We start from the raw sequence: 22,586 nt of genomic DNA, 5'->3' as shown, positions 1-22,586 counted from the left end.
CTTTTGCTGACCCTCACATCAGGGCCCAAGCCCCTTCATGTGATCAGAGGTGACATTTGGGGCTGAGAGCTGTGGCTCAAGATGACCCCAGGGCCCCCTGCTGGTGTGGTGGGGCAGGCAGGGGTTCGGCAGCTGGCAGTGCAGAGGGAGGATGGGGGACCCGGGGTAAAGACGCACTGGCCGTCAGGTTCTGTGCATCCTCTGGGTTCCACCTGCCAGCTGATGGCTCCAGCGGTGAGCTCCAAGGCAGGATGGCCACACGGCTCAGTCCCTGTTGTCACCATGTAGTGAGTCTTCCGGGGGGAGGCCTCTGTGTGAGGTCTGCTGGTCTGGCTGCATGGGGTGGGTGTTGGGGTGGCTCCCTCCAAAATCACCTTGGGGGGCAGAAGGGCAATTCAGGAGGGGCAGACATTGGAGTGGATCTAAAGCAAAAAACAAGGAAGGAGTAGACAGGTCTGGAATTTTGGAGCATCTTCTGAGTTGCTGGGGGGTTCTTTCCCTCCTCCCTGTTCCTGGGTTCCTTCATTCTTTGTTCCTACACTGTAGCTCTGAGACCGTGGACCCTAAGTCTACAAAAGACTTAGAGTAAGACACCGAGAAACCTCTGCTGTTCCAGCTCTTTGGTCCTAGTTCAATGTCTGCCTGACCAGCACTGATGCTCTGCCTTGGTTACAGTGGAAATCACTGAGACAGGGCAAGGGACTTGGAAGGGCAGCTCCTGGACCCACAGCATTGCTGTCTCAGGCAGGCGATGAAACTTATCGGAAGTGGACCCTGGGAGGCAGGCTGGTGGATGGGATGTGCGCTGGAAATGTTTGAGGGATTCCCAAACCCCAAATCTTTATGTGAGATTTCCCAAGTGTTGAATGTCACCAACTAATTGAAGAACATTTTCAACTATGGCTGGGCCAAGTGGTCGGGGGCTTTTCATGTGGTGGGACTGTCCCATGGATGAGGTTGTGGAAGCCCACAGAAACCCCCTGTCCCTGCCATGCTCCAGAAGGGCTCCTCCTGTCCACCACAAAGGCACAGAGGGAGCGTGGAGGGGATCAGGGTGGCCTGCCCCTCTGGCCATACAGATGGCTCCTGGAGAAAAGACGGACAGTGTGTCCTTTCCAGAGAAAGGCGGCGTTCATGCTCATCATCTTCCTTTTTTCTCTGCAGAGGTGTGTGGGGCCCTCAATGTCACCGTGTCCCCGGGGCCTGTGGTTGACTACCTGGAGGGGGAAAATGCCACTCTTCTCTGCCATGTCTCCCAGAAGAGACGAAAGGACAGCTTGCTGGCCGTGCGCTGGTTCTTCGCACGCCCCAATGCCCAGGAAGCCTTGATGGTTAAGATGACCAAACTCCGGGTGGTGCAGTACTACGGGAATTACAGCCGTAGTGCCTTCCGGCAGAGGCTGTGCCTCCTGGAGGAGAGGCGCGGGGCACTCTACACGCTCTCTGTTTTGACCCTCCGGCCAGCAGATCAAGGGCATTACGTCTGCAAAGTCCAGGAAATCAGCAAGCACAGGAATAAGTGGACCGCCTGGTCCAACGGTTCCTCAGCGACGGAAATGAGAGGTAAGGGCCCCTCTGCTCTTTGGGGAGACAAGGGGGGCACAGATCAGTGGTCCTTCCTCTAATTGGTGAGATAGGGGCCCCCAGATGGCTCTGCTGGGCTAGAATGCATCTTCCTGGCCTCTGTGGGCCACAGCCACGTGAGCTAGGCTTGGGGATGAGGACAGATCTTTTTTTGGACACTGGGGCTAGCAAGTGCCTGGCCCCATCCTGCCCAACATGGCCCTGGGCAAAACCTTTATGTCTAAAAGATTGGACTGGCTGTGTGTGTGCTTTGCTTCCAGCTCAGATCCGTGTGGCCTTGGTTGTTCGGGCTGGAGTGGGAGGCCTGCGTCGGGAAATCCTGATGTCAGTTTCCAGGCCTGGGAGCAGGGCATGCTGGTGGCTCTGATCTGTTGCCCAGAGGAACAGATCCAAGTCCCTGGCAACATCTCACTGAGAAATTCATCCAAAAGTGGGCAAAGGACCAGAGGTAGCCCACTCTTCCTGGAGAAAGATAGGAGGTATCGTCTGTGTTCTGGAACATCTTATCTACCAAGCCCCACATTTGAAGGTTATCATTATTTTATCACAAATGTTCTACTGTTTTAGTAAGACTAGTTATGGTGTGCTAAATATTACATTTTTGATTGCTTTGAACTTGAATTTGGTCTGGTACAGGATTAAGAGGATCACAAACTAAAGCTGATGGTCTCAAGTGTGAGAAAGAATCTAATTTTATTATATACATGTAATATAATAGTAAAGGCATTAGTGATGTGGCTTTGATAAGCTTTTTTTTTTTGAAAGGATAAAACTCAGTTGTGAAGGTTTTTTTTTTTTTTTAATGGAAGAAGAAGTATTTTTAATATCCTGTATGAATAAGGGATGTGTTAAAGCAGATAATTTATGGAGAGAGTGGTTAGTACAACTTTATTTGCCTTTGGAGTTTCCTCATTATAATGTTCTTAAGCAGGGAATGATGCATTATCTGAAATGTGTATTTTTTCTCCCTAAGCAAATTCATTCAAGAAAACAAATGACTATTCGTATAAATATATCTTTTGGCACAGAAAACAGAAAAATGCATCAGATAACCAAGGGCCAAGGAGGGAATTCACTCTGAATATCACTTGGCTCTGAAACATAAGATTTTATACGTGTCCTTTTTATGTTTATGTCACAGTATATTCTGGAACTGTACACTACATCTCTTGGTAGTAAGGTCTCTGTGCCAATTAGAATAGATGAGAAGTTCCTTACCTTCAAGTGCTGTCATCTGCACTTTTCACATTTAATGTGGATCTGCTTTCGTGGAGTGAAGATGGGTTCCTTCTAGAACATTTACTTAGGTACTTGCTCCCCAAACCTGAGGTGGTTCATAAGGTTTCACTCGAAATGTCCTCCTTCTCCCCTCTCCCCCAAGCCCCTTCCTCTCTCCCTCCTTCCTGTTCCCACTCTCTGAACCTCTTTTTTCTTCTTCCTCTCCTTTTTCTTTCCATCTCCTGGACCTCCCATTTCTGATTCTTTCTTCCCCTCCTCCTTCCCCTTCCCTTCACTTCCTCTTTCCCTTGTCTCTCTGTCGGTCTCACGCGCGTCCCCCACAGGCCCTGGAAGTGGTTCTAATCTCACAGCAGAGCTGGACCTCCCGGGCTGCCTCTGCCCTAACTCAGAGCCTCCTGCTTCTCACACTGTCTCAGCCTCTGGGAAAGGCTGTGGTTTTTCAACGGGACGATCGGAAACCTTAGAAAGTGATGATCATACCTTCTAGAATATTCCACATAGGCTTCAAGGGGACTACACCAGGAAGGTTAAGAAAAGATGACTCTACATAAATGGCCTGAAAGCAGACTGGCTTGTTTAGGTTGGAACATGTCTGTCCCAGGCTGGGGGGAGAGTGCGGAAGCTTGGCTCACTGTCCTTCTCCCCAAGGCCCAAGGCAGGGAAGAGGCCCCTGGCTCCAACTTCCCGGGGCACTATTTCCCCAGGCCCTTTTCCTTGCTCATTTCCAGGAGCTTTATTTTCTTAAATCTTCACTTCATATTAATAATTGTTATATGGAAAACCAGAAGAAAAACAAACACAATAAAAAGTCCTGTGGGCAAATACTTTTGGGCTATAACACTGAATAACAATTCTCACAAGTGTTTTTGGAGTGAGCGCCTTTCCTCCTCTGGGCTCCGGAGTCCCTCTGTTCTAAGGAACTCACTTTGCTCTCCTTCCTGAAGGCTTCTTAAGCCATTCACAGGAGCAGGACAATTTTCTTGGAAATACTTTTATTTATTTATTTGGCAGAGTCATCACAAGTAGGCAGAGAAGCAGGCAGGGGGTGGGGGAAGCAGGCTCCCTGCTGAGCAGAGAACCCGATGTGGGGCTTGATCCCAGGACCCTGAGCTGAAATTAGAGGCTTAATCCACTGAGCCACCCAAGTACCCCTCGGGAATGCTTTTAACACTACCCCTGTCCCCTGCCCTTGACCGCGGACTGTCACACTCTCTTTCTTGCATTGTTCTCAATGTGAGATAAAATTGCTGGTCTTCCACTGTAAAGTCCCAGGAAGAATGGTTGACATGCCATGTCTTCTCATCTCACTGTTGCAAAAGGAGGTTGGCTTGTGAATGAATGAAATGCCCTTTGATAGCACTTGTTGCTACCAGTACATGAGGGAGGCAAGACTTGGTCGATAATGTCACCTTCTCTGGGAGAAGTCATCTCTTTTTCCTTGGCGTATTCCAATTGTACATCTCGTTCGAGGCGCTTGTCTATCCTTCCTCCTCTTTGTGCATGCTAGCCCACTGAGATTACATCCTAACATCCTCAGGGGCACTGCTGTCCCCAGAGGTAATCATTGTCCATGGTGTGGTCTGCCTCCATCAGGTCCCTCTTCTGTGGGCATTCGTGCCTGCCCCCACACATATATTCCAATGACACCACAATTCATGCCTTATAAGTATTGCTGATGATGTTATTTGTGCTCTTTTTTGTAAGTGGTATTACATAGTCAGACAACACCAAACTGTATGCCATCATCCCTCTAGTGATGAAATCTCAGAAACGCCCAATTTTTCATTAACATAACAAGTGCTTCAGTGAACATCCTTCTACACATTTTCAAGTGTGTCTTGAATTCCTGGAAAGAGAATTGCTAGGCCTAAGGCCATGCATATTTAAATTTTTAATAGACAATGCCCATATGCTCTCCAAAAAGATTTTACAAATTTATACTCTGACCATCATTGCATGATAGGGTCTATTTCCCTGAAGCCTCATTATCGATGGATATTATTAATCTTTTTCATTATTTATCCTGGTAATGGGAAAAAGAATATTTCATTGTTGTTTTAATTTCCATTATTATATTCAATACAATTTAATTTTAATTATTGTATTCAATTATTAGTGAGGTTGAACATCTCATCATATGTTTATTGACTGTTTAAGAAAATTTCTTCTGTTGGGGCTCCTGGTGCCACAGCCAGTTAAGTGCCTGACTCTTGGTTTTGTCTCAGGTTATGGGGTTGAGCCCCTTGTTTGTCTCAGGTTGTGGGCTCTGCGCTCAGCATGGAGTCTGCTTGGGATTCTCTTTCTCCCTCTCTCTGTGTCCCTTCCACTTGTGCTCTCTCTCACTCTCTCTGTTTCTCTCTTTAAAAATAAATACATAAACCTTTAAAAAAAGTTTTCTGTCAATTGCCTGTCCCTAACCTTTGCCTATTTTTCACTTGTTTGCTGTCTTTTTCATACATATATATATTTTTCTGATCATTAATTCTTTAGCTGTTATGTATGGTACAAAATTTTCTTCCTATTTGTTACTTATCTTTACACTTTATTTTTTTCAACCACATGGATATTTTACATTTTCAAGATATTTATTTTGTCAAATTTACCAGGTTTCTTTTTCCCTTTACAGTATTCCTATTTTCAGGTTTTTTTTTTTTTTAACTGAGATATAATTTATTCAATAAATTGCACATGGTACCTTGATTTCATATATTATCTGGGAAGGTATTTCCCACCAATGCTGACAAAAGTATTTTCTGTAATTTTCTTTAATATTTTTAAAGGATTAAAAGAAAGTTTTACTCCTTTATCTCTTTAGAATCCATTTTTTTTTAAAGATTTTATTTATTTATTTGACAGAGAGAGATCACAGGTAGGTAGAGAGACTGGCAGAGAGAGAGAGAGAGCGGGAAGCAGGCTCCCTGCTGAGCAGAGAGCCCGATGTGGGACTTGATCCCAGGACCCTGAGATCATGACCTGAGCCGAAGGCAGCGGCTTAACCCAATGAGCCACCCAGGCGCCCCTGGAATCCATTTTTTTGAAAGATTTTATTTATTTGTCAGAGAGACAGCGAGAGAGGGAACACAAGCAGGGAGAATGTGAGAGGGAGAAGCAGGCTTCCCACTGAGCAGGGAGCCCGATGCGGAGCTTGATCCCGGGACCCTGGGATCATGAGCTGAGTGGAAGGCACATGCTCAATGAATGAGCCACCCAGGCATCCCTGAAATCCATTTTTGTATAATTAACTATTTGTGGAATAATTAACTAACTTTTTGTTTCCAAATGGCTGTCTTTTTGTCCCTACATTATCTATTGAACAGATAAAATTTCCCTGTTTTGAAATGCTACGATGTCATGAGCAAAATTCCTATATTTAAATGCAAACTCCTTACTCACAGATAAAGCACTATTTTAATTATTAGAGAATAGGGCAAGTCTCATTATTTTTTTAAATAAATGTTTTCCCTAGTCTCATTTAGTTTTTCCATCAGCTGATCTTACATATTTTTGTAGCAATTATGTTGGGGTTTGATTTTATTGGAATTTAATTGACTTTATAAATTACTTTGGCATGGTCTTTATGATTTTTTCTTTTTCATTTTTTTTTTAGAAAGGGGGGGGCAAAGGGGAGGGAGAAAGAGAGAGAATCTTAATCAGGTTCCACTCCCAGTGTAGAGCCCAGTGTGGGGCTTAAGACCTGAGATCATGACCTAAGCCAAAATCAGAAGTCTGATGCTGAACCTACTTAGCTACTCAGATGCCCAATGTCTTTATGATTTTAAATGTTCCTATCCACAGAACTAGTATATTCCGTCATGCATGCAGGGTGGGTTTTTTTTTTTTTAAGTCTTTCAGTAAAAGATATCTTAACATGAGTCTGGAATATTTTTAGTATGTTTATTTCTAGGTATTTCACACTTGTAAATAGGATCTATCCCTTCTCCTTTCTTGCGTACACACACACACACACACACACACACACACACCTCTCTTTTAAATTGGTTATTACTGATGTATAGAAAAATTGTTGGCTTGCATTTGGCAACATAGTGACTTACTTTTTTTGAATATAGACTTTTTCAGTTGCTTCTCAAGAATGTCTGCAAATTGATAAGTCACTGTTTTAGCTCACCTTATTGCATTGACTAGGACTTTGGGGGAAGTGAGTCATCTACCTGTACTCTTTTTGTTAACAGCACTAGGAATTTTAATTTTACCATCTGGACTTTTATCTTGATATTTTCCCGTATAGCTCACATGGCCACTGCTAGGGATGGTCAGTTCTCTACTGAAAAACCAGCTTTGAGGTGTCTGTGACTTTTTCCTGATCCCCGCTAGTAAACCTATCAGAAAAGCAAGTGGGATTGACCTGCCAATGGCTCTTAGTAATTTACCTTTTCCTTTTTAAATTTCTTAAAACACTTTAAAAAATCCATTCTAAAGAAATGAGCTATCGAGCCATGAAGACATGGAGGGACCTGAAATGCTTTTTGTGCAGTGAATGAAGCCAGTCTGAAAAGCTGCATACTGTGTGATTCCAAACATATGTTGTTCTGGAAAAGGCAAAACTATGGAGACAGTACAAAGATCCGTGGTTGCCAGAGGTTTGGGGAGGGAGGGATGAACAGGTGGAACCCAGAGAATTTTTACAGCAATGAAAACATTCTGTATGATACGATAATGGTGGACACATGTCATTACTAATTGGTCCAAACCTGTAGAACATACCACACCAAGAGCGAACCCTAAGGTAAATGATGTACTCTGGGTCATAATGACGTGTCATTGTAGTTTCATCTGTTGTACCGAATGCATCCCTCTGGTGGGGGTGTTCACAGTGGGGGAGGCTATGCGTATGTAGGGGCTGGAGGTATGGGAGATCTCTGTACCCTCCCCTCAGTTTTGCACTGAACCTAAAACTGCTCTAAAAAAAATTAGTCTTTTTTTTTTTTTCTTAAGATTTTATTTGTTTATTTGACAGAGAGAGATCGCAAGTAGGCAGAGCGGCAGGCAGAGGCAGAGAGAGGGGGAAGCAGGCCCTCCCGCCGAGCAGACAGCCTGACGCGGGGCTCAATCCCAGGACTCCGGGATCATGACCCCATCGGAAGGCAGAGGCCCAACCCACTGAGCCACCCAGGCGCCCCTAAAAAAATTAGTCTTAATAATAATAATAATAGGGGCGCCTGGGTGGCTCAGTGGTTAAGCCGCTGCCTTCGGCTCAGGTCATGATCCCAGGACCCTGGGATCGAGCCCCGCATCGGGCTCTCTGCTCAGCAGGGAGCCTGCTTCCTCCTCTCTCTCTCTGCCTGCCTCTCTGTCTACTTACGATCTCTGTCTGTCAAATAAATAAATAAAATCTAAAAAAAAAAAAAATAAAATAATAATAATAATAATAAAATCCATCCTAGAAACTTGTCAGAGATAGCCTAAAGTTTTAAAAGCCAACTTTCCTACTCATTTTTTTTTTTTTTTTTTAGCCAACGTGTTACTGACTTTAGGATTCTCTGACCCTCCCAGGTAGAAGCAGACACAGGCCAAGGTTGATGTGGATAACCTTTATTGCAAGCTCAGGCCTGGGCATGAGGGAGACAGCCTTAGTGAAAGGGATACCAGACTCCTCCCTGAGCAAGGGCTGGGCAAGTATCTGAAGGAGTTGGGGCAGGAAAGGAGTGATGTCATGTATATATGTCCCACGTAAAGGTAGGGAAATGCAGGGACTTGGGTGCGCAGGTGCAGTTGGCAACATTTTATTTGCATGTTAAGTCTCTATCCCTGGCCATGATTTTTAGCATTATAACAAGAGGAAAAAATCAAAAGGTCAGGGCTGGCGTCCACTGTGGCTGTGATTGGTCTGGTCTGGTGTTTGTAGGAGCAAACTTGTTATAAGTTGCAACCTGGAGCTTGTTTCAAGTTTGTGGCTTCTGGCTTCCCGATTCAATGCAGCAACCTTCGAAGTAGGTCAGAGAAAGAGATTATCGGAGGGGGCTGAGGTTTTCTGCAAGTGCCTGGTCTGTATAAGTCGTGCCTCAGAGAAGAGATGAACAAACCGGCAGGTGGATATTCAAAGAGCTTTTCGTTTTGAAATACCGCAGTTGTAAGGAGATTAGGTTCTAGGGCAATTTCATCCCATCATACGCTTTTCTAGGCAGGTGCCTCAGAATTCCTGTCTCAAAGCCTCTAGTGTTCTCCAGGACATCAGATTTTTCCTTAGGTGGAGTTCTTTCTGACCTGGGAGTGATCACCACGTACAAAAGGTCACATGTTGCTGTCCTCTGAGGAGGAAAGGGATGGAAATATGGCTAGTGGGCCTACCGGTTGGAAAGGTCATTCCTGGGAAAGCTCACTTGCCAGCTTGTTGAATACATGAAACTCCTGGATATCATGGTGGCACCACAACTAAATTTTCATGAATGCTGATTGAAGTCTAGCGTCTTTAAATTGTTTATATGTGTTATAGTGGAGTCAAGGGTGTGATCATACATCAGTCCATATCACTTATGCTTTGATCTAATTTGCTGAAGGGGAGGAGGGATGCATTTACAAGGGGTGTTCAGGGATTTGTTCATAAACCACAACCTGTCACATCCCTGCTGTGTCCCTGACATGGTGGCTCCTTACAAAGTCTGGCTTGCTATCCGTGTGCTTATAAAATGCTTTATAAATGTCATACCAAGTAATAAAAGGAACAAAAAGCCCAAGACCAAACCAAACCAGTGCATCCCAGTATCTGCGGTGTTATTTATTTATTTTGCTCTCTATTTTTTTGAGTTTCCCCCAATTTGGGGTGAGTCCTTGAGTATGTGTATGTGCTGAAAAAAAAATAGCAAGTTATTGGGAAAAAATCTGCACTAACACAAGGATTTGTCATGGCAATTTCCCCCGGAGACATCGCTGAGAATGTGTGGCTAAGAAATGTAAGTTGTATGAATTTGAGGCAAAGCACAACTTGCCATTTTATGTTTTAACTGTGCGTGTAAGTAAAGCATGATGGAGAAGTGTGGATTTTGAAGAATAGGGAATTGACAAATCGGGGCTTATCTGCAAATCATGTCTGTGTGAGATCATGGGAGGGAGGGCTTCTGACTGTAGGGTTGGGTACTGAGTGGCACAAAATGAAATGACAAATAATGAAAATTGAAAATGTATGACCCTCTAGAGGACCGTGGAGCCATGCTCAGTTTATTTTGGAGAAGTTGGCCTATCAGATGAGCCTGATGGTGTTATTTTTATTACACGGAGGTGGAAGGAAAGGTAAGGAATGTTGTGCATTAAGACCTGCCTGCAGAGAAAACGGATCAAAAAGTCCTAAGTGACACAGGGAACTGGAACCCTTTGGAGAAGCTTTAAGTGGAAATCAGGAGGGCCAATGTTAGGTCTGATTTCATTTAATCGTTTAATCAACGACATTGAAAAAGGCACACACAGCACCCTAATGAACTTTACAGAAAATGCGAAATTGGGAAATGTTTTTCATGTCAGCGAGGAGTAAAAACATAATAAAAACGAATCCGGAGAGGTCAGAAATACAGGCGGGAAGTAACAGCGTGAGATTCCGTTTGGAAAACGGCAGAGCAATGCATGCGGGGAAAGCGCAGCCCCGGCATGGTGGGATGGTCCACAAGAGGCCGAGAGGCTGTCTCTGCGAAAGGACCTTGGTGACAGGGGCCGCGAATGAGCCCCGTGTCTGCAGGGCCACACTGCAGGGCTGACACTGCCTGATTTCCGTCCACGTGCAGACTGGCCTGGTGCCCCCGAGAAGGTAGGCGGCTGTGTCGTGTGCGCTGCGCTGGTGAGACTAATGGGGACTCCAACAGAACGTTTGGGGAACCTCATTTCCAGAAGGATCGACTCAAACTAGAGGAGAGGGGCGAGTGTGATGAGGACATGAGCGGCGGCCTCCAGAGATGCGATCCGTTCGGCGGAGGAAGCTTTGCAGGTCTCAGTGAACACACTGCCTCGGGGAATCACGCGTGGGCTGCGGTGCTCAGCGGCGCTGTGTGGGCTCCTTTATCCCTTCACTCCGTGGGCATTTTATTGAGTCCCTGCCCTGCTGGAAACTTGGGACACATATGGTAGATCTGTCTGTAGGGGTGGCTGATACACAAACAGGATGTTAGAGGGTAATGTATGTGCAATAAGCACGGTGTGCACCGGGCATTCATTCAACACATGGGGGCGCCCCCAAGGATGGGGGAGAAGGCAGGGCCATTTCTGCAGTGGTAAACGGGAGGGGGAGGCATCTTAGCCTGTGGGCCCGCTATCACTGTGGGTCTGGAGTCTGAGCTGGGGAGAGGAGGCAGCTGTGGATAACTGGGGGAGTCAGGCAGGGCTGAAGGTGGAGGGGCTTGTCCTGAATATTAAGGAATTTACACTTGATTTTGTAGGCTGTTCTTCTCAATCTCCTCTAAATGATAAGAATCACCAACCCCAGAAAGTATTAGAATCTTCTGACAGATCCCTGTGTTGGCTGGTCAGGGCATGGATTTGGGAACCAGACTAGAGGAGGAGGAGGCAGCCTTCTGTAGCTGCCCAGGCTTGGAATGATAGAGGATGACATTTGGCAGGAGGAACAGAGGGACGTGGAGAGGTCAGATGGGAAGTCTTTAGTAACCGGCTGGGTGTGGGCAAGAAAGAGAGCTTGGGATGGCACGCAGAGGTCTGTCTCAGTAGTATGAGCAGGGTGGTGCCCAGCTGGTCCATAGGAGGCATTTAGGTGTGAGAGTAAGATGGCTGGAGGCCACCCTGTCTGGTAAGTACACAGGCATGAGGAGCTGACGTCCCTATCTGATCTGGCTAGTGAGAACTGATTTCTGAGTCAGGCAGCTGAAACCATGGGGGGTGGGGAGGAGGGAGAATGTCTAAAGGCAGGGATGGGATGGAGTCAACATTTGGGGCAACAGAAAGAGCTAGTTGGGTCGGTGTTGATTCAAACACCTCCAGACCAGCCCATTGGCCGTCTAGACAAAGCAGAATATTCTTAGTAGAAGGCAGCACTGGAGGGAGAAAGTACAGTAGCTTTCTGCCCGGAGCCTCAGAAGGTCAGTATGTGGGATATTCAGAGAAGCACAGTGTCTAGGTGAGGACCAGCTGCAGTCACCTCGATCCCCAGGGGCCCTGTGAGCCTTGTGTCTTCTGCTCCAATGACAGTCATGTGTAGGTAACATCTTCTTGCTCATTCATCATGAGCAGGTGAGATGCAGATGCGGGCCTCAGTGTGGGTGAGACACCATGAAGTGAAGAACAAGGTAAGGTCCTGCCCGACCCCAGGGATAGCAGGGAGGTGGAGTCCTGAGTGCCTTGTACCCAGCACTATGATTTAAAAATGTTGCAGTTGGCCAAACAACTGATCAGAATGGAAATAAAAGAGTATGAGTAGAAGTTTGGGGGTTCTACCCAATGGGGAGATGAAGCTGCCCGGTGAGGTCTTAAGGGACAGCAAATTTAATTCCCCAGACCTCATAAAAAGTTACCCTGGATGGCTTTTCAGCCCAGTCCTGCCACCCACAGACTCAGAGGCGGACTGATACTCTGAGCCAAAATGAATCTGCATACTTTCAGATGGAGATGTCTTCATTAACAGTGAAAACGCTAATAATAGAAGCAATTTGCAAAGGCTGTCTCCTGCAATTTAATCAGTATCTCAGTCTGACCCCAAACAACATATTTTAATAAGCCAAATGGCTATGTGACTCAAGATTATATAAATAAGCTTTAAATGTAGGGAGTGAACAAAGCAAATGGAAAACTCTGTTACCCTAAAAGTGTTTGGGGGCAAAGATGAAATTACAATTTCTTATTTGACTACTTAACCCCAAAATGTTAGAGGGAATTTAATAATTGGATCTGAAAGTACTACCCCAGGGAACCCATATTTCAAGTTTCAGGGGAAGAAATTAAATAATTCCTTTTTCACTGGAGACACGGAGCAGATAATTAGGAGTGAGATTTACTAAACATTTAGTGTTACTGCTTAATTAAGCAAGCACATATCAAGATGTTGAAAGTGTCAACAGGTCCAGATCCTCAAAGGGGACAAATTGACAACAGGAGTGTAATTTAAACTACGCTTGAAACAATTCTTCAGTGTGCCTACCCTCACTCCGACTGCCATGGTCTTGGAAGAATTGAAGAGACTGAAATCAAACTGAACACACATGTATTAAGCCCCGGGTTACGAGCCCGTTATCGCTGTGCCTACCTTAAAGAGAGGAATGGGTGGGGAGGTCTGATCCCCTTCTCTGGGCCCAGCCTCGCCATCTGGAGGGGGAACACGTAGATAAGAGCATGGATCTGAGAGATGTTATGGAGATAGCTAAGAAAAAGTGTGAACAGGCCATAGACGAAGGTGACACTGACATGGGAGTAAAGGAGAGACAAGGATATATTCTCAGGGGAAATGAGAAGGTCACCTGGAGGTTGTAGGATTCTACTGCGCCACAGGGTGAGGGGGACCAGGACAGCTGTGGTCCATGCCATGTCAAGAGAAAAAACAGGCTGAGCAAAGGTTAGACAAGAGGGAAGAGGAGTATGCAGACGACTTGCTAGAGCTGGCTGCATGTTTGTGGTTGGTGAGGGCCAGACGAGGGGGGGGGGGTCATGGTAGGAGCTGAGGTCGGCATGGTGTACCTAGCTAGGGATAACCTCGATTCCAGGGACCCTGCCAGATTCTTCTGAAATGCATCCTCATACCTGACACAGGTCATGGTTCATAGAAGGGCTCCGTGATTGTATTTTGGTGGGGGATGGGGGTGGGGGGAGGGTGGGGAAGAAAGAAAGAATGAGTGACCCAGGCTCTTTGGTAAAATGCCATTTTAATTAAAGGCAACAAGGAGTGGAAGGTGGAAGCAAGCAAGTATGTAGACCCGGACTTGTATCTGGAGCGCCCATTCCCAAGCCCTACATTTCAGCGTTTCCTAATGGCTTTTGGGGTCATACACTGGGCCTTTGTATTCTGTAGCAGATTCCATCTCCCAAGGCGACCTTTTTTTCCAACTGCCTTGTCATAATGGGAAGTCTATTTAATCCGGGTCTTCGTTTGTTGGCTTGTTTGCTCTTTTGCTTTCCTTTGTGTTTTAAAATTTGTCTTACAGTGGATGCGAAAGAAAAGCGTGGCCTGAAATAGATGCACTGGAACTTTTCCGTTTCTCATCAGCTGCTCCCTGTAGGTCACTTGGAGGTCTTACTCGCATGCATGGCTTTGTCTGAGCCCCAAGAGAGACTGCCTTTAGCCTGAATCTTGGAGACACAAGGGGGAAGTGAAGCAATAGGCGAACTTCCGAAGGTCAGAGACAGAGAAAGTCTCTGTGTGTCCCTGGGGCTGCCCCTGCCTTCCCTGAGAATGCTGATCCAGTTATAAAGAGTGGCGACACAGCTACATTTTTAACAGTTTTTTCCTTGGGAAACTGTCCCTCGTTGAATAAGAAGGAACTGTGAACTGAGTGTATGCATTTTTGAATTTGCAGCAAAAGTGTTGCCGCCTCTTTATTTTCTTTAAGGATTTTCTTTCTTTCTTTCTTTCTTTCTTTTTTTTAGATTTTATTTATTTATTTGACAGAGATCATAAGTAGGCAGAGAGGCAGGCAGAGAGAGAGGGGAGGGGTAAGCAGGCTCCCTGCTGAGCAGAGAGCCCGATGTGGGCCTTGATCCCAGGACCCTGGGATCATGACCTGAGCTGAAGGCAGAAACTTTAACCCACTGAGCCACCCAGGTGCTCCTAAGGATCTTTCTTTGTGCATATTTCATATCACCAACCTCTTCTGGTCTCCTCTGATTTTCCCTCTTACTGATCTGTGCAAGATGCTGCTTAAGGAAACTGAGGCAGGGCAGTGTCTGCTGTGTGGATTCCTGCAGCCCCTGGGTGCCAGTCAGTGAGATCTACATGCCAGGGACCAGGGTTGGCTGTCCCTCTCCTTTCAGTTTCCGTGAGCTTAAGAATTGCCTTCTGCTTAAGATCTTTGGTCTTTCTGCCTCCATTCTGTAATGAACTAAGAACTCAAAGGCCATAGGATTAATCATAGCAGATACACAGTACGTAACTCCTGGGCCCAAACTTTGCAGAGAAGTCAGGCTTAATGGCCCGGTGTACTGGTGCATTCCCACTGCTTTGGGGGCAGGGCTTCCAGACGAAGGGAGGTGACTGGCTAGGATGGGTCCCTCCCTGGCCTCTCTTCCCAGCCTTCCAGAATGTAACAGTGCCATCATCCCAGGACCAAGTTCCTTTCAGGGGGTCTTGACCCACTGATACCAATGCTCATGCTCATTCCATTCATTTGTTTGTTCAAAGTAACCGTGACTTACAGTGGGCCCAGAAGGATTCTGAGAAGTGAGGAAGACAGGTGCAGTCCAGCTGGGGGTGGTGGATAACAAGATGAAGGCGTGGGGCACAGTGATGCTTTCTAAGGCAACACAGTGTGCAGGGAGGGAGAGCATGAAATACCAGGTCACCGTTGGAGCACGGTGTCCCTCGCTCACATTCTCTCCAGTTTCCAAGTTTGAGTCAGACATTTGGGGAGACACATCAGTCGTTATAGACGGTCTGTTCTTTAGAAAGTAACTTCCTTAAAAACTGTGTTCTTTTGTCCTGAGACATGCTATTTAAAGGGGCCTGTTTGGAGTTTTTTGTAAACAACACTCATGTGATAGGCTTACTCCTTAGGTTTTGCTGTTACTTTTCTTTTTCCTGGATGAAAGGGAGAGAGGAATTATTTGAGTGTTGAGCTCCAGACCCTGCCCTGGACTGGACAAGCGACGGAGGCCCTGGGTCTGGCTCCTGGTGACTTGAATCCTGTCTCCCATGTCTCCTTGCCCTCTGTGCTCACCTCTCTACTCAGAGCGTGCTAGGCCGGGCTTCTCTAAGCGGAATCCCGAGACCCCGAGCCTCGGGCTTTCTTGAATGTCGTGCTCCCCAATTGTGCACATTCCTAAGCCTGCCCCAAATTTCTCATCAGAAGCTTAGGGGTGATGCTTGGGAATGTTCATTCTAGCAAGAGTCCCAGTGAATTCCCCTACACACCAAAGTTTTAGAAATCTTGGTCTTTGGGCACTAAATAAAGGTAACATTCTCTATGATTAAAATCTGTGTATGTAATCCGAGAGAATGCTTAAGCCCAGCCTGAAGAACGGTGGGACTAGAAAGGCGAAGGTACGTTTCTTGAACTCAGGCTGGCCTGTGCGGTGTCCATGCAGCCTTCTCAGACCTCTGGCTGAGCCGGGGACCCTTCTACGCTCCTCTCCATCAATATCTGCATTCCAGAAGGCCTTCCCTATCAGAAATGTGCTGTGCACCTTCCTTTGGATGTAACCCATGGTTCCAATTTAAGCTGCTTTAATTGTAGGATCTTTTGTTAAAGGAACTGGGGACACAGGGAGAGCAGATGAGAAAGAGTTTTGGAAGAAAGGGAGCCTTTCCAAGGCCCCTAAAAATTGTCAGTGACCTGTTCTGTGGATGATGGGGTCAGCGCAGGTCCAGAGAAGGGTATCAGTATGATCTGTGGAAAGAAGACCAGGAGGGGAATGGGAGCCCCTCAGCCAGGAGGGCATTGTCTCAGGGGCTCGGGGACACAGTTTGCCACAGCCTGTGAAACTGTCCTCCCCAGGGGCAGGACATTCTGTCCAAGTTAGCAATCAAGGCTCTCAGTTTTCACACCTCTTTGAGTGATGGTTTCCCCACGGGTCTCATCGCAGGGGGCTTGACTAAGATTCTTTCTTTCCAACCTGCTTTTTCCAGACAGGAGGCTGATAGGATCAGTTTGGGTGCCTCTGGGCTGCGTTCTTCCAGACTGTTTGATCCGGTGGCCACTTCCAACCAGTTCTTCCCAGAGCAGCCAAGATAGGGTGAATCTCACGACTTGCTCCTTTTGAGATTCATCTGATTTCTGCCGTCTTGGCTAGAGGCCCCCAGACAGTCTGCAGCTCCGTCATCCTGGCCCACACCTCACGGGGAGGTCGCACAGGCTCTGTCCACTGGGCACCAGGGTCCCTAAAATTGTAAAGCAGTCAGTAGGTCAGTGGATGACCTAGCTTTGAGTGCTCTTGTTTTCTCTACTGTGAACCCAAACCGATCGAAAAATGAGCCCAAATCAGACAGAGATAAAAATGCTCACTTTATTCTGGATAAAGTTATCCTAAGAAAAGTGGTCTGCTGCTAAGGTCTAATTGGACTTCCTTTTGCTTTCCTGATCAGTTGCACTGCTCCTCGGGAGCCTCCCCCAGGCCCAGCAGGGTGGCCGGGGGCACCCCACCTCATGGCTGGAGGTGGTCCTTGCAGGTAGGATGAAAGAGGAGCGTGCACCTGAGTGGCCACAGACAGAGCTCCCCGGGAAGCAGGGTTGGCATCACTCCCAGCAGCCGGGATAATGAGACCTTCCCGAGGGGGCGCACATTGCCCATCCCCTCGTCAGCTGTTTGCTGAGAGCACAGTCTCAGAACGTGTACAAGACCGAGACTGCCTTCAGCAGGGGCTTGACCTCATTCCTCCACCCAGAGAGGGGCAGTGTGTCAGAAGCTCGCCTGAATTAGGGACTCCTCCCCAGCCCCCTTGCCTGGGAAGTAGGAGGTTGAGTGGATGTAGGAGGGAAGAGAAGGCCAGGCAGGAATACTCAAGTAACACGCTCCATTCTGGGAAGGGACGGAAGTGCTATTCCTCCTCCCGACCTCAGAATCCCAGCACAGAGGATGAGCACCCCATTCCCTTTCATGACCCTATAAGACAACCCATTGGTTAAAAGGCTGATTGAATGCATGTGAATTCTTATCTTGGAGGGATTGCGCTGGGAACTCCCCCAATCTTAGGTAACTATCAGGATGTGTGAGGACATTCAGCTCCCCTGAGCTGATTGATACTTAGAAAAAGCCAGCACTTTGGGTATGAAAGCATGCTTGTTGCCTTCTTCCCAGTTGTCTGGGAGTCCAGCTGGGATCACCAGGTGAGGCAAACGCAGTTGAAAGTGATAGATTTATTGAATCTTGTTTGAAAGTCTGAAGCCTTCTGATGGCTTAATTCATCCAAAGCCACTACAAGTGTTGGATGATCAAGAAGCGGTCATTTTATTTCTAAAAGTCTTTGATCAGAGTAAATAACCTGTGTTTAGAAAATTTGCCACTCTGCTTGGTGAAGCAGAATGTTTCCTTGAAGCATTTTATCCTCCTCTGTAGCTACCCTGCAGTGGCCTCTTCCACTCAGTGTCTCCAGGCTTGCTTCTGTAAATCTGTGCCTGCCCTGTGCAGCCATGCTGTGAAGGAGGTGCACTACTCAAGTTGCAGACCTGCTTCTTATCCACTGCAAAGCCCTTCACCCACCCATCCTGCACTCTGTTTCCTTACAGTGTCTGGACTCAGACACAAGGTTTGACAATGTATCAAATTCACTTTGAGATAGCAGGGGATTAGCAGCTGAAACAAGATCATTATGGCAAAACCTTGGACAAATTTCTGAAGCTCAGAAGGAGTCTATGGAACAGATAAAGTTATGATCCGTGTTGCTAATCATATGCAAATAGATTTGCTGTATTTTCCCATAAAACAGTTGCGCTGCAGGGAAATGAGGAACATGCATTAATTCATTGCTTAGAGCCCTGTTAGCTTAGAATCCCAGTTTTTTTGCTTTTTCAGTGCAGGTCTCTGTAAATTGGTTAGGGAGACCTTGTTATCTTGTATCCTAAGTAAGGCAAAGCCATTGTTATTGACTGCAGCAAGGACCCATAATTTCTGTGGAAAAAAAAGAAAAAGAAAAAGAAAAATGAAGAAAAAGTTGTCCGAAGATGCCTACCTTTGCTAGGACAGTAGCAGCCCTTTTGAGCTGTAGGCATTTAGTGACAAGGACAAGGAACCTTTTCTTGGGGACTATTTGGGCGACTGTAGATTCACACAGTGAAACAAAGGACTGACAACAAAGGATGGTGCTGGAATCAGGTGCAGGAATTTGAGCCAGGAAAAAAAAAAACAGACAAAAATCCCTTTTCTAATGGAGCTAACACTGTTGCAGATAAAAATGGCTCACTCCATCTTGGGCCCTGTTCTAAGCACTTCACATATATTAATGTGTTTGACTCACATGTCCTTTAAGAGCAGGCATTTGTCATCCCTATTTGTGAAACTGAGGCACTGGGAAATCGAGCACCTTGCCCAAGGTTACACAACCAGTAAATGGCAACTGGTTTTGTTTTGTTTTTTGTTTGTTTTTTAACCCGAGGTTTGTGCATCTCAAACTTTAAAGTTCATATGATTGATCCAGGGTATGTGGTTTAAAAGCAGATTCTGGTCCAGTAGGTCTGGCTTGGGGGCCCTGGGATTCTGCACTTTTAACAAGACCCCAGGTGACACTGCCCTGCTTGGCTGTGGGCCACATTTGGAGGGGCAAGGCTCTGGAAGATCATGGGCATGCTGGATCTCCTGAAAACTTAGGTCCTTGGAGATCATCTCTCTTTCCTTTCGGCTTTCTTTGTGTCTCTTTAGGGTTCTCCTAGCCTCTGCTCAATTTGTTGAAGTTATGAAAGCCCTTTCAAGCTAATTCAGAAGAAAGGCAGGGATAGATTTAAGGATATGGAGCTCATAAAATGCAAGGATAGCAGCCACATTACATCAGCCTTCTTGGGGCCTAGAGCTCCAGCAAGATCAAGCCCTCAGCCCCACAAGTCCTCTCACTTTGTGTCCCCTTGCAGGTTCTGCCCCCGCTCTGTTCCACTTGCCTGTGTTTCCAACATGGCTGCCGCCCAGAAGTCCACAGGCTCCTTCAATCCAGGGCCCACAACAACCATTATATACTATGTTTCTTAGTTTAACTTCTTGAAGGAAGAATTGATTGATTGCACTGGCAGTCAGCTGTGGGTGGGGAAATTAAGCAGGATGATGATGGGCAAATTATGTGACTTGTTGAATATTATATACAAGACCAAGAAATCATTCCTGGAGGGCCAGAATGCTTACTTCGTGGACTCAGAAAGAAATGGATTATCCATTTATTTACTAGGCACGAACTAGCTGCCAGGCAGTCTACCAAGTGATGGGGATATAGAGATAGAAGATACATTTTAAGGAATTTAGGTTCTAATGGGAGAGTTCTTCAGTAGTGGCAGACTAGCTTATAGCAGATCAAAGTCTGCCTTCTGAGAGCAATTAGAAAGTAGGAAAAAAGAAATGTAGATTTCTGTAGCAATTACACACTTATTTATCATAAATACATTTGAATTGCACAATTATATGCATTTCAGCTACCCTTATTTGTCTCTGAAGGACTATCTAAATAGAGCATAGGGAAGAGTAGTTAGTGACCCCAATTGTTGGAGACACCTAACTCTTTGAGAAATTCTGTCATACTTAAGCAGTTAAGAGAAGCTATACAGAGAGTATCAATCAGGATGCTTGAGAGGCAAGCAGAACTTTTGGCAATTTTAACAATTGGAAGGGCCCTGGTTGATACTCTAGGCTTCTCACTGAGGATCCCTTAAGTAAGGGCAAGCCAAAGATAGTCTAGACTATATAAAACTGAAACCCAGACTCCAGGCAGTTAAAATCCTGATTGGATTAGATGTTCTCTCCACTTTTACCAATTACCAGGAAAATTTAAAAAGTGTTTAAGATTTTATTTTTAAGTAAAAAATGTCTAAGATCTTATTTTTAAGTAAGCTTTACACCCAATGTGGGTCTTGAACTCACAACCCTGAGATCAAGAGTTGCACACTCTATCCACTGAGCCTGCCAGAGACCCCGGAAGATAAAATCTTGCTTAGTTTTCTAAAGTTTTCTATATAAAATATCTGGCATTTAACTAAAAGAAAGTGCTAAGATACAGCAAGGGACATGATCAAAAGCAAAGATAGATAACGGAAATAGGTCTACGGGTGATGCAGATATGAAAGTTATCAGGCACATGCATTAAAGTAATGTGATTAATATGGTTGCAAAATTAGGTGACAAGCTGGAGAAATTTGTCGGGAGCTGGGATTTATAAACATGAATAAATTAATTAAATATAAAAATGAGTTAATAGACGATTTTATCACATGGGAAGACTGGCGATCTGCAAGATGGGTCAATAAGAAATACCCAGTATAAGGCCTAGAGAAGTAAAAAGGTGAAAATTCAGATTGAAATTCATGACAATATAATACAAAAGTTTTTGGGAGGGACAGTAAATAGAGTTTCAGACGATCTCTGCCATAGGCCTTACCTCTCTGATTCAATCTCCATTCCAACCTCCTTTGTCTTTCTATTCAGGTGCTAGATTTTCTTCTCTAGAACTCTCCAGTGTGGTAGCCACAGGCCTTTTTATTTTAATTAAAATAAAATTAAAAATTCAATTCCTCAGGCCCATGTGGACCAGCCACACTTCACATTCTCAATTAGCCATGGGCGGCCATTTCCTTCATCCTGGAAAGTTCTATCGGACAGTGATCTCATTCCTTCACATTTTGCTTTTTTTGGTCAGCTTAATTTTTTTACCCATGATTAAATTACCCATATGCATGGAACCCTTCCGTGCTTCCAGCCTCTTTTGTGGAATATTCAAAGTTTTACACTGTATAGCTCAGTTCTGTTTCCTGACTGTTGGGAGCAGACTCAGTAAGTTCAGTGATCAGCTATAACTAAAAGTGAACAAAATAATCTCAATCAGATGCCGCCTGCTGTGCATGACTGTTGGTACATAGTGATGCTCAGAACCCAGACCCTGGGCCATCAGATGACTTCAGGCTCCTCTGTCTAGGGGTATTCGTCAAGTGCATCATACTTAGAAAGATGTCCACTAATATGGTCAAATAAACGTTTTGGTTCTTAGAATTCCAACTGGGGAACTCTGTAGTTGACAAGTATGTGGGGCAAGTGGGACTTCTACTGTGTTCAGTCCCAGCTTTGTCATTTATTGGCTTTTAAACAAAGACAACCTACTTTCCCCCCGCTGGAGCCTCCAGTGTGGTGTGTCAGGCGTTGTACCTCTCCCTCATGTGTGAGTTGTGATAATTAAATGTGGTTCTGCAAATGGGAAAATGGCTTTGTAAGTGTCAGGGCCGCTCACACCATATGGTATTATTTTGGATCACAGTGTGGGCCGGGTCCGTAAACTACTGCACTTCACGCTGTGCCGTTTCTCTTTTTGTCTTACAGTGATTTCCCTCAAAGCTTCTGAAGATTCATCCTTTGAGAAAAAGAAAGAGACCTGGGCATTTTTTGAAGGTAGACCTTGCATGTTTCTTTATTATAAGATGCCCCTCTCTTTTAGAGAATAAGAAAGGAATAAAATGGGAAGAAAGCATCACCAAACTCAAGGGGGGGTCACCACTTGGGGTACATACACCAAATTGAACACAACCAATATTGGAAGCAAAGGACTTTTTATTTCTTGTTACAAGTTAGGGGACAGGGAGATAGTTCTCAAAGCCCCGTCTCCCCATGGGGTTAGTACAAGAACCTTTTATTCAGTGTGTTAGGGTCTGGGGCAGGGAGCTGCCATTGGTACGGTTGGATGAGTCGTGCATGTCTAGCACGTCAGCACGCTACTATGTGCCTCGTACCTTCTAAAAAATGGCAGAACATTCTGCCCATAGGATGTGATGTTAGCATAATGAGCTAAAGGTAACTTGAGGTCCTCAGCTTCAGCCTGGCTCACCTGGCTCCCATGCGGGCTGTTAGTGGAGACACCCCGAGCAGGTGAGTCTCCGGTGAAACACCTCGTTGGGCGTCTCCTAGGCTGGAACTGTTGGTTCTGTGAAACAAAACACATTTCTTCCCTGCTTTTGTCCCTTCTCTTCCCACCTTCTGCTGAGAGCTTCCAT

At 45.7% G+C, this 22,586-nt stretch overlaps 2 protein-coding genes across 5 annotated transcripts in view; both read left to right on the top strand.

The window, feature by feature from the left end:
* The window catches only part of TMEM273 (transmembrane protein 273), an 84,292-nt gene extending 75,429 nt beyond the window's left edge, over positions 1–8,863 (top strand). The window contains exon 5 of the mRNA XM_082718837.1: positions 8,853–8,863. The gene's annotated coding sequence lies outside the window, so the exon portion shown is untranslated. The remainder of the gene's footprint in view (positions 1–8,852) is intronic.
* Positions 1–22,586, top strand: part of VSTM4 (V-set and transmembrane domain containing 4) — a 98,929-nt gene that overhangs the window by 6,721 nt on the left and 69,622 nt on the right. For all 4 annotated transcript variants that reach the window (XR_014307511.1, XR_014307512.1, XM_082718829.1 and 1 more), the window contains exons 2-3: positions 1,165–1,563; positions 21,919–21,987. Coding sequence is in view for 2 of the 4 variants with exons in the window: in XM_082718829.1 (XP_082574955.1) it covers positions 1,165–1,563; positions 21,919–21,987 (468 nt within the window). In the remaining 2 variants the exon portion in view is untranslated. The remainder of the gene's footprint in view (positions 1–1,164; positions 1,564–21,918; positions 21,988–22,586) is intronic.

This window comes from Mustela nivalis, assembly GCF_964662115.1.
Source record: "Mustela nivalis genome assembly, chromosome: 2".
Taxonomy (NCBI): domain Eukaryota; kingdom Metazoa; phylum Chordata; class Mammalia; order Carnivora; family Mustelidae; genus Mustela; species Mustela nivalis.
This window is presented reverse-complemented; position numbering and strand designations above follow the sequence as displayed.